The sequence below is a fragment of the Oncorhynchus mykiss genome, chromosome 30 (assembly GCF_057628025.1).
Source record: "Oncorhynchus mykiss isolate SJ-2025 chromosome 30, ASM5762802v1, whole genome shotgun sequence".
Taxonomy (NCBI): domain Eukaryota; kingdom Metazoa; phylum Chordata; class Actinopteri; order Salmoniformes; family Salmonidae; genus Oncorhynchus; species Oncorhynchus mykiss.
Window position 1 is genome coordinate 8,827,660 of NC_143051.1, and position 12,147 is coordinate 8,839,806.

Below are 12,147 nucleotides of genomic sequence, written 5' to 3' on the forward strand. Positions count from 1 at the left end.
TATGAACATCCACACCCATTAGCTCCCTTAGTGCCAAGAATGAACTTGAACAGGAAACCTACCGGGATATACATGTATGCTATGGTCATGTGCAGACAAAGACATTGAACAACACATTGTAACGGGTTAATGTTGATTATATACCTGGCCTGTTTATTCCCACGCTCTACTCCCTGACTTTAAATGCTTATGTATGCTTAAATCCACCACAGTTCCACCTTTACACACAAATATGTCAACATCTCCCTCTCTCTTCCCGTCTCTCCCTCCTTCTTTCTCCTCGAGCAGTGTGGTGCTGGCCTCCTAGTGGTCATGTGTGGTACCACAGCAATACATGAGTTACGTGTGGTCATGTGTGGAAAGCTGTGCTCTGTACTGTACTGTACTGCAACAAGTTTGTGACGTGGTCAATGAATGTTAACAAAAAAGCAAATCGTAAACATGGGTTACACACATAGTAGAGCGCAAGAGTTCCAACAATAGCAGCTGATGCTGAAACTGTTGCTGCCTGGCAATCTGGCATCATTCCTAGTTGCACCTGTTCCAGTTGAGATGGTGTTTATTACTCTTGAATAGGTTGCAGGATTTGGATGTTGTCCTTGCCTGTTGCATGGTAGACGGTACATAAATAGCAACCGGTTGATCTTTTATGCAAAATCATTGGCTGCTGGGCTCTGTCCCGTGCCCAGTGTCCATGTAGTATCAAGGGAATTAGAGCTCTCTGACCTCTGTAGTATTTACTGAATCTGTCCATGTCCTGCCCATGAGGTATCAACAGCGTTACATGTCCTAACTCTCTCTCTCTACTGGCTGTCTCTCTAGACTGAGGCTGGTGTCTCTGAAATTCACACATTGCAACCATCAGCCTCCAGTGCTCTGAGCTCTGTGCAGGAAGGTCTCTCGGCTAGAGACCTCAAGGCACTCCACAGCTCTGCAGTCTTGAAATTTGTACGGCCCTCCTTAGTTACGGGTTCTGTTTTGAACTTATAATACATGTTTCATCTCCGAGGCCTGGTCCTGTCTCGTGTTTCCACGGCATGGTTTCCTCTCGCCAGACAGTCTCTGAGGAGCAGGAGGCACTTTGCCTGCTTTCACATTCCCACACCTCTGGTTCCCACACCTCTGATTCTCTCACTTTTGGTTCTTTCACCTCTGGTTCTCGTACCTCTGGTTCCCACAACTCTGTTTCTCATTACTCTGGTTCTCTCATCTCTGGTTCTCTCACCTCTGGTTCCCACACCTCTCGTTCTCTCACCTCTGGTTCCCGCACCTCTCGTTCTCTCACCTCTGGTTGGAGGGAGGGAGGGAGGGAGGGAGGGAGGGGGAGAGAGAGAGGGAGAGAGAGAGAGAGAGAGAGAGGGAGAGAGAGAGAGGGAGAGAGAGAGAGAGAGAGAGAGAGAGCGAGAGAGAGAGAGAGAGAGAGAGAGAGAGAGAGAGAGAGAGAGAGAGAGAGAGAGAGAGAGAGAGAGAGAGAGAGAGAGAGAGAGAGAGAGAGAGAGAGAGAGAGAGAGAGAGAGAGAGAGAGAGAGAGAGAGAGAGAGAGAGAGAGAGAGATATATATATATATATATATATATATATATATATATATATATATATATATATATATATATATATATATACAAAAACGGATTTAGCTTGTTCATTATGTTCTCAAATATGACCCCTGGTGTTATTGTGCTCGCTGTGGCGTTTGGGCAAACAGAACCTCTTGACTTTTTAGGTAGACACACACAGCGTCATGAGGTTGGCATGCTCCAGGAAATAGCTGCCGTCCGGGCAAGACAGAAAAAAAGAAAAAGAAAAAAAGCACAAGATTTACTTTTTCCTTCCCCATGTGTGTTTCCTATTTAAGACTTGACAAGCGAGGAGTGGAGTGGACAGGCTGTTTTTGACTTTCAGAAATCATGTGTATGCTACCGTGTGAGAACATGACAGACCTGCCATCCTTCTTTAGCCTCTAATGTGGGTTTTAATAAGCTCAGGTTAAAATTTCATAGTATGTCAGATCAGACATCTATCTGGTTCTTAGAAACACCTGTCAATTCCTCTGTGCTCCATGTGGCAGTCTTTCATATCATCTCTCCCTCTTCCTCTCTCTGTTTCTCCCTCTCTCTCTCTCTCTCTCTCTTCCTCTCTCTGTTTCTCCCAATCTTTCTCTTCCTCTCTCTCCCTCTTTCTCTTCCTCTCTCTCCCTCTTTCTCTTCCTCTCTCTGTTTCTCCCTCTCTCTCTTCCTCTCTCCCTCTTCCTCTCTCTGTTTCTCTCTCTCTCTTCCTCTCTCTGTTTCTCCCTCTCTTTATCTTCATCTCTCTCCCTCTTTATCTTCCTCTCTCTCTTTCTCTTCCTCTCTCCCTCTTCCTCTGTCTCTTTTCCTCTATTTCTCTCCCTCTTCCACCCTCTCCTTCTCTTCCTCCCTCTCTCTCTTTCTCTGGCTCTCCCTCTCTCTCCCTCCCTCTTTCTCTTCCTCTCTCTCTCTGTCTTCCTCCCTCTCTTTCTCTCTCTATGAAATCTCAAAATGATAGCTTTTGCATGTTTGTCTTGGAGTTGAACATCCCATGTTTGTCCTCTACGGTTAAACTGATGCTCATTTTCAAACAGTAAGCTACCTTGACTAAAGCCTCACTTCCTATTCATGCAAAAGACCTCTGTGGCCCCGGCGCTATCTGTAGACTACCTCTAAGCAAGTTAAAGACCCCTGTGGCCCCGGCGCTATCTGTAGACTACCTCTAAGCAAGTTAAAGATCTCTGTGGCCCCGGCGCTATCTGTAGACTACCTCTAAGAAAGGTCAAGACCCCTGTGGCCCCGGCGCTATCTGTAGACTACCTCTAAGAAAGGTCATGACCCCTGTGGCCCCGGCGCTATCTGTAGACTACATATAAGAAAGGTCATGACCCCTGTGGCCCCGGCGCTATCTGTAGACTACCTCTAAGAAAGGTACAAGAGGAGGGGTACAGTGTTGGAAAAGGCTAAGTTTGACAAATGACAACGATTTACGGTACAGATCTGACATTGGTAGATAGTGAGCGATGCCTTCTAAACAAGTGACCATTACCTGTTATTGTGTGTCTGTACAGCATGTCACCTGGAATCACCTGGAATCACCTGGAATCACCTGGAATCACCTGGAATCACCTGGAATCACCTGGTGACAGTAACTATTGGGATGGTCTCAGTGTGTCATATGAAATGTTTTTATTTTATTTTAATGTTATTTAACTAGGCAAGTCAGTTAAAAACAAATTCGTATTTACAATGACGGCCTGCCAAAAGGAAAAAGGCCTCCTGCAGGGGACTGGGCTTAAAAATATAAATAAATTAAATTAAAATATTGATAAAACAAAAGGTCCATACTTTGTGTTCATCCCAAATGGCACCCTATTTCCTACATACTATATAGAAAATAGGGTGCCATTTGAGACGTACTCTTTGTCATGTTATTACCCCTAGTTATTACATAATCCTACTATCAATCTTTCCCCTTTACCTGTTACCACTTTATGTAGACTACGTTGGTCTGAACGGTGGCCAAAATGAACAATGTTCTCCTTTAGTCCATGTCAAATAACACTCACAGGCATCCTTGTCAGTTCCTGCTTTAGGACATAAAACAACTCCCACTTGGCTGGGCCTGTGTCTGAAAAGGTGAAATATGATACAGTAAATTGATTGTCTGTAGAAATAGCTCTTCTCTCAGGAATTAGGAAAGAAAACCATCTGGAATTGAAATATTTTCACCCCTTTGGGTCGCGTGTCATGACTCTTGTTTCCCGGGCTCCGGCCCGCCTCGCGGACTATTTAAAGATTCTCCTCTCCGTGCCTCAGTCCTCGAGCCCTGCAGCGAGTCAACACAGCCGATTGACTGTAGAGCGCGAGAAAAGGGAAACTCCTGTCTGTCTGAACGAAAACAAACGGGTTGTAGTGTGCACGCTGTTAAAATAAACTAGCAACAATGTCTGAGGAAATTATTACCAGAATGTGCCTTTTTCTACTCATCGTCTGCTCGGTAAGTTTAATATATAATATGACAGATTTTATGTATCAGATGTGAATAAAGTGCTGGATTTTCATCTATTAATTTATGTAACTTTGTCACTTTGCATTTTATGCAATAATAACCTATTCTTTCTCTCTCATTCACCCGGCTATTGTCATATGATTTGTCTTGTCTTCATATTTATTATTTAGTCATGTAAATGTTGATTTGAAGTACAAACTTTGGGAACGCATTGTGCAGTTATAGCAGCTAAAACATTCCATGGGGGTGTGGGCTCGCAGTAAACAGCTCTGTAAAGTAGCCTACAGCAGCTCTGTAAAGTAGCCTACAGCAGCTCTGTAAAGTAGCCTACAGCAGCTCTGTAAAGTAGCCTACAGCAGCTCTGTAAAGTAGCCTACAGCAGCTCTGTAAAGTAGCCTACAGCAGCTCTGTAAAGTAGCCTACAGCAGCTCTGTAAAGTAGCCTACAGCAGCTCTGTAAAGTAGCCTACAGCAGCTCTGTAAAGTAGCCTACAGCAGCTCTGTAAAGTAGCCTACTGCAGCTCTGTAAAGTAGCCTACTGCAGCTCTGTAAAGTAGCCTACAGCAGCTCTGTAAAGTAGCCTACAGCAGCTCTGTAAAGTAGCCTACTGCAGCTCTGTAAAGTAGCCTACAGCAGCTCTGTAAAGTAGCCTACAGCAGCTCTGTAAATTAGCCTACAGCAGCTCTGTAAAATAGCCTACAGCAGCTCTGTAAAGTAGCCTGTAAAGTAACCTATAGCAACTCTATAAAGTAGCCTACAGCAGCAGTTCTGTAAACAATGCAAGGTTATGAAAAAGTAGGGTTGTTATAATTGGATGTCACTGTTACTGAAATGATTGGATTCAAATAGGCTATGTTCTTGGGTTTTTTCTTATTAATTGCTACTAAAAGGAACATAAGTACAGAGAAGCAGTAAAAAATAACTTAGTAGCCTAAATTGCGACATAGGACCTACAATGTAGTGGCAAGTTGTTGTTGTCCCATTTTCTTAAATAGTTTTTAATCCATGTAGTGATAAAAGGTTAGCATAACATGGATTAAAAACTATTTAAGAAAATCGGACAACAACAATTTACCACTAAATTGTAGGTCCTATGTCGCAATTTAGGCTACTAAGTTATTTAGGTAAACAGCACATCAAGATTTGACAGCATTTGAGTAGCCTACATAGATTAGATTAGATTAGTACTTGCTGTAATACCACAGTGCATTACTCTCCATAGAAATGACTGCCAGATATGACTTGGCTACATCGAGTCATGTCTCCATCTTGTGGCAGTAAGATGCATTACAAGTGAGGTGTTAACTCAAAACGCGAAGAAGCCTGACTTACAACAGTATCTGCTTCTTTGACACACAGTGTCGACCTAACTCATTGACTTGAAGTTGAGTGGATTATCACATCTTCCCTGGAGACGAATCCTGATATCAGACACGTTATTCTCACTATCCTACGTGTTTCCTTTAACATTTCTGACTGTTATATTTTCTTCCGTCTACAGACAATGGCCCAGGACTGTTCCGATCCCTGTGACTGTCCCTCGGACCCCCCTCCATGCCCGTTTGGTACCAGCCTGGTTCTGGATGGCTGTGGTTGCTGTAAGGTGTGTGCCAGGCAAGCCGGCGAGCCCTGTACCCTCCTGGAGCCATGTGACCACCACAGGGGGCTTTACTGTGATTATGCAATGCTGAGTGACACTGAGCACGGCATCTGCATGGGTGAGTTGAATTCTCCTGTCAACTATTAAAGAAAGGGTAGGAGGTTTTGAGATCTATCGAGACTGTGATCACCTCTTGGCTCTCCTATTGTAGAAATTGCTACATATTTTGTGCAGACTTTGTCAGGGCTTAGATTATCATTATCCAAAGCGGGCAATCTCTGGGCTAATAATGTAAAGCCTTTGAAATATAAAATCTAAAATGGCGTCTCCTCCTCTGTGTTTCAGCCCAGGAAGGCCAGACGTGCGACCTGGGAGGGGTCATCTACCGCAGTGGTGAGACCTTTCAGCCCAGCTGCAAGCACCAGTGTGTCTGTATGAACGGAGAGATCGGCTGCGTGCCAACCTGTGCCAACAACGTGCTGCTGGCCTCTCCAGACTGCCCGTACCCACGCCGCATTCAGATCCCTGGGAAGTGCTGTGAGGAGTGGGTGTGTGATCAGAGCCCTCAGGACCACCCCTACCAGTCAGCCATGGCTGGTGAGTCTAACCTCCTACAAGCTCTTAAATTTTCTCTCTCTGTCTGGGTTTCTTTTCTCTCTTTACATCCCCTTAACTTTTTCTCTCTCTCTTTTAAAGCTAAACTCACATATTTTTCTTCTCCACAATGCTGTCCCTCTCTCTCTCGCTCTCTCTCTCTCTGTATCTCTCTCTCCCTCTCTCTCTCGCTCTCTCTCTCTCTGTATCTCTCTCTCTCTCTCTCTCTCTCTCTGTCTCTCTCTCAGTGTCTCTGTCTCACTCTCTCGCCCTCGCACTCTCTCTCTCTCTCTCTCTCCCTCTCTCTCACTGTCTCTCTCTGTCTCTGTCTCTGTCTCTCTCTCTCTCCCTCTCTCTCTCTGTCTCTCTCTCTCAGTGTCTGTCTCTGTCTCTCTCTCCCCCTCTCACTCTCTCTGTCTCTCTCTGTGTCTGTCTCTCTCTCTCTCCCTCTCTGTGTCTCTGTCTCTCTCTCCCTCTGCCTCTCTCTCTCTCTCTCTCTCTCTCTCTCTCTCTCCCTCTCTGTCTCTCTGTGTGTCTCTCTCTCTCTCTCTCCCCCTCTCTGTCTCTCTCAGTGTCTCTGTCTCTCTCTCAGTGTCTCTCTCTGTCTCTCTCTGTCTCTTTCTCTCTCTCCCGCTCTCTCTCTCAGTGTCTCTGTCTCTCTCTTTACCAAAGTTCAAACTAACCACCTCTCCCGCTTCTCCTCCCCTCTTGTTCACCCCTTTCACCACTGTTCACCTTTTCCTCTCCCTTCCTCTTCTCTCAGGATCTGAAATTCACCCCTTGGTCTCTTCTTCCCCTCTATCAGTCTACAGAGAGGTGTCAGCCCACGGGCCGGTCCCGGTGGAGAGCCCCAGGGAGAACTGCATCGTCCAGACCACCAAATGGGACGAGTGCTCGGCCACCTGCGGCATGGGCGTGTCGTCCCGCGTCACCAATGACAACGAGCGGTGCCAGCTGGAGAGGCAGACCCGTATCTGTATGATCCGGCCCTGCCACGTGGAGCAAGAGAAGGACATCAAGGTGGATACATGGACTAATACCATTATATAGTATAACAACATATAGAGGAACGTATTATATAGTATAACAACATATAGAGGAATGTATTATATAGTATAACAACATATAGAGGAATGTATTATATAGTATATTATATAGTATAACAACATACAGAGGAATGTATTATATAGTGTAACAACATATAGAGGAACGTATTATATAGTATAACAACATATAGAGGAATGTATTATATAGTATAACAACATATAGAGGAATGTATTATATAGTATATTATATAGTATAACAACATATAGAGGAATGTATTATATAGTATATTATATAGTATAACAACATATAGAGGAACGTATTATATAGTATAACAACATATAGAGGAATGTATTATATAGTATAACAACATATAGAGGAATGTATTATATAGTATATTATATAGTATAACAACATATAGAGGAATGTATTATATAGTATATTATATAGTATAACAACATATAGAGGAACGTATTATATAGTATAACAACATATAGAGGAGCGTATTATATAGTATATTATATAGTATAACAACATATAGAGGAACATATTATATAGTATAACAACATATAGAGGAACGTATTATATAGTATATTATATATTATAATATATAAAGGAATGTATTATATAGTATATTATATAGTATAACAACATACAGAGGAATGTATTATATAGTATATTATATAGTATAACAACATACAGAGGAACGTATTATATAGTATATTATATAGTATAACAACATATAGAGGAATGTATTATATAGTATATTATATAGTATAACAACATACAGAGGAATGTATTATATAGTATAACAACATACATAGGAATGTATTATATAGTATATTATATAGTATATTATATAGTATAACAACATATAGAGGAACGGATTATATAGTATATTATATTGTATAACAACATATAGAGGAATGTATTATATAGTATATTATATAGTATAACAACATAGAGAGGAACGTATTATATAGTATAACAACATATAGAGGAACGCATTATATAGTATATTATATAGTATAACAACATAGAGAGGAATGTATTATATAGTATAACAACATATAGAGGAACGTATTATATAGTATATTATATAGTATAACAACATACAGAGGAATGCATTATATAGTATATTATATAGTATAACAACATATAGAGGAACGTATTATATAGTATATTATATAGTATAACAACATATAGAGGAACGTATTATATAGTATATAGTATAACAACATAGAGAGGAATGTATTATATAGTATAACAACATATAGAGGAACGTATTATATAATATATTATATAGTATAACAACATACAGAGGAATGCATTATATAGTATATTATATAGTATAACAACATATAGAAGAACGTATTATATAGTGTATTATATAGTATAACAACATACAGAGGAATGCATTATATAGTATATTATATAGTATAACAACATATAGAGGAACGTATTATATAGTATATTATATAGTATAACAACATATAGAGGAATGTATTATATAATATATTATATAGTATAACAACATATAGAGGAGCGTATTATATAGTATATTATATAGTATAACAACATACAGAGGAATGTATTATATAGTAAAACAACATATAGAGGAACGTATTATATAATGTATTATATAGTATAACAACATACAGAGGAATGTATTATATAGTGTATTATATAGTATAACAACATACAGAGGAATGTATTATATAGTAAAACAACATATAGAGGAACGTATTATATAGTATATTATATAGTATAACAACATATAGAGGAATGTATTATATAATATATTATATAGTATAACAACATATAGAGGAGCGTATTATATAGTATATTATATAGTATAACAACATACAGAGGAATGTATTATATAGTAAAACAACATATAGAGGAACGTATTATATAATGTATTATATAGTATAACAACATACAGAGGAATGTATTATATAGTGTATTATATAGTATAACAACATACAGAGAAACGTATTATATAGTATATTATATAGTATAACAACATAGAGAGGAATGTATTATATAGTATATTATACAGTATAACGACATATAGAGGAACGTATTATATAGTATATTATATAGTATAACAAAATATAGAGGAACGTATTATATAGTATAACAACATACAGAGGAATGTATTATGTAGTATATTATATAGTATAATAACATATAGAGGAACGTATTATATAGTATATTATATAGTATAACAACATATAGAGGAACGTATTATATAGTACATTATATATTATATAGTATAACAACATACAGAGGAATGTATTATATAGTATATTATATAGTATAACAACAAAAAGAGGAATATATTATAAAGTATATTATATAGCTTATAATATATGCATGACATAAGATGATATCACATGGCATTTCTCAGCACATTTAATAAGTGAATACTATAATAAATAATATATATTTTCATCACAAATGTAAACAAGAAGCCATGCAATTCAGGACCATAGAATGTCTTTGGCTCCTTATCGTTTACTAAAGGTTAGACCCACGCTGCCCTAAGCACGATAGACCATGTAGCAAGTTGTTATTCCCATCCTAAACTAACCGCCAGTCATCTCCGTTCCACAGAGGGGGAAGAAGTGTGTACGGACCCCCAAGTCCCCGCGAGGCGTGCGTTTCCAGCTGTCAGGCTGCAGCAGCAGGAGGGTCTACAAGCCCAAGTTCTGTGGTGTGTGTACGGACGGGCGCTGCTGTACCCCCCACAGCACCGTCACCGCAGAGGTGGAGTTCCACTGTCCCGAGGGAGACGCCTTCAGACGCAAGATGATGTTCATCAAGACGTGCTCCTGTCACCACGACTGCCCACGAGACAATGACATCTTCCTGGCTTCGCACACACGCAGGATGATCGGGGACTATGACAACGATATGTAAACATCATGGCTGCCAAACAAACTGACAAACACATCAGCCCATACACACACACACACACACACACACACACACACACACACACACATATACACACACTGATAAAACTACTTCACATCGCTCTCACACACACATAGGCAGCTTTTCGAATTCCTGGACCCCTGTCTCTACCTTACTACCCATAGACATGTCTACCTAGTGGTGAGACTGAAAACAAGTTTGTGAGTTCAAGCATGAGATTGACTCTTTAGGATTTCTTTTGTTACTTTCGTTTTGAAGTTTTATTTGGGTTTTTAAACGCGCAGCTCTAAAGTCACCTGGCTCTTTGACTCGTCTGCCTGTGTATCTACAGAGATACTATAGGGTGGATCTGACGCACTGAGGAATCAATGTTAGCGACAAGTAGCACATCACTTAGGAAGGTATATAGTTATATTCACTGCTAAAGGGTTATAGGAGCATGACACGGTAGTGTACAGATGAGCAGAAGGTACTTACTCAAACAAATGTCACATTTTGACATAAAATGTTAGAATATAACATTTAAAAAATATATATATATATATTCATATGTTAAAGATTAGCAATACAGAAATAGTTTGAATATATTATACTACTAGTATGTGCCTCGACTGATCTGCATATTATTGAGTGAATATATATATATATATATATATGTATAATTATATACACCTGACACAAAACTATTGGAAATGTTTATGATTGAGTCTTTTAACTTCGACGGGGACGTTACCTATATCTCTCATTATTTAGTCACTTCATTAGTTGTTGCCCACTGATATATTTTTTTGTTTAGTCCAACGTAAGAGTTTGGGTCCCTAAAAAATAGCTTTGTCTGACCGTGAAATTCACGTTCACAGCATGGTCAAAAAGAGACTAAAATGACTAAAATCCAAAGGTAAAAAAAAAAACTCTAGTCCAAAAACACTAAAAACCAAAAAAGTGGCTTGGTTGAAGAATGTAAATAATATTGTTTACTGTTAATTTAAAAAAGGGAAAGAAAGAACAAAGGAAATAAATAAATTTTGCATTGACGAATACACCTTGTGTAAATACTGTAAGACTGTGTACAGTTTAGTACTATAATTTATGTACCTGGTTGTTGTTGTTTAATTAATAACACCAGGTTGTAAGTTGTTGTTGTGTTTGTATCATACTTGTTTTTCACTGTAACCACCTGGCCAAGATACAAGCGAGTTCCTAATTGTTGCACTTTTGTCTATTTCTAATTAAATAAATTATATATTTTTTATACTTAAACTACTTTTCATCCTTTGTCTGACTTACACGCTGAGACTAATTGTTTCTGAAATATTAATGTTAAAAGGCAGCATAGAAATCGAGGCATTTCTTAAAATAGAAGGTCTAGTCTAGAAGAGGGTGTGGCCAATACAGGCTGTCATAATTTCCCTGTCTGCTGTTATAATTCTAATGGAATGAGATGGAACATGGAACGTTCTAATGGAATGAGATGGAACGTTCTAATGGAATGAGATGGAACATGGAACGTTCTAATGGAATGAGATGGAACGTTCTAATGGAATGATACAGTAGCAGTCATCTAGTGCTATAGGACAGCAGAAGGACAGCAGGTAGCCTAGCATAAGGTTGCTACTTTGAATCCCTCAGCCAACTAGGTGAAAAATCTGACAACGTTCCCTTGTAAGGATATGATGGATATGAGTGTCTGTATGGATATGAGTGTCTGTATGGATATGAGTGTCTGCTAAATGACCTCAAATGTAAATCTGAGAAATGGGAGGGGGGGGAGGGGTCAAAGACAAAGATGATTTGAAGAACACATTAAAAAGAGCTTATTAAGCTGCTAGAAGGCTGTGTTTGGGAAGTGAATCATGGAGGTGCATACTGCTGCACATCCCCTCTTATCAGACTCACTGGCAGCCCGCCAGACAGCTCTGTGGAGCGAGCTGATCTGCAGAGTAGCTGTAT

The 12,147-nt window shown here is 39.5% G+C and overlaps 1 protein-coding gene across 2 annotated transcripts; it reads left to right on the plus strand.

Moving 5' to 3' along the window:
• The first annotated feature begins 3,898 nt into the window (after positions 1–3,898).
• On the plus strand, positions 3,899–11,457 carry LOC110487879 (CCN family member 2). Of its 2 annotated transcripts, none has more exons than XM_036971528.2 (5): positions 3,899–4,005; positions 5,518–5,734; positions 5,962–6,213; positions 6,974–7,230; positions 9,874–11,457. In XM_036971528.2, the coding sequence occupies exons 1-5, from the start codon at positions 3,952–3,954 to the stop codon at positions 10,177–10,179; spliced, it is 1,086 nt and encodes a 361-aa protein (XP_036827423.2). In that variant the 5' UTR covers positions 3,899–3,951; the 3' UTR covers positions 10,180–11,457. The 2 variants fall into 2 exon arrangements, with proteins under 2 accessions (XP_036827423.2, XP_036827424.2); XM_036971529.2 differs by having other exon boundaries at positions 7,016–7,230.
• Positions 11,458–12,147: the final 690 nt, after the last annotated feature.

What these genes read in the sequence shown, in the direction of transcription:
- LOC110487879 (XM_036971528.2), top strand. Translation starts at nt 3,952, where the DNA reads ATGTCTGAGGAAATTATTACCAGAATGTGCCTTTTTCTACTCATCGTC. An exon ending in TGAGCACGGCATCTGCATGG is followed by an intron (nt 5,735 to 5,961) that starts GTGAGTTGAATT and finishes TCTGTGTTTCAG; the next exon opens with CCCAGGAAGGCCAGACGTGC. An exon ending in CTACCAGTCAGCCATGGCTG is followed by an intron (nt 6,214 to 6,973) that starts GTGAGTCTAACC and finishes CTCTTCTCTCAG; the next exon opens with GATCTGAAATTCACCCCTTG.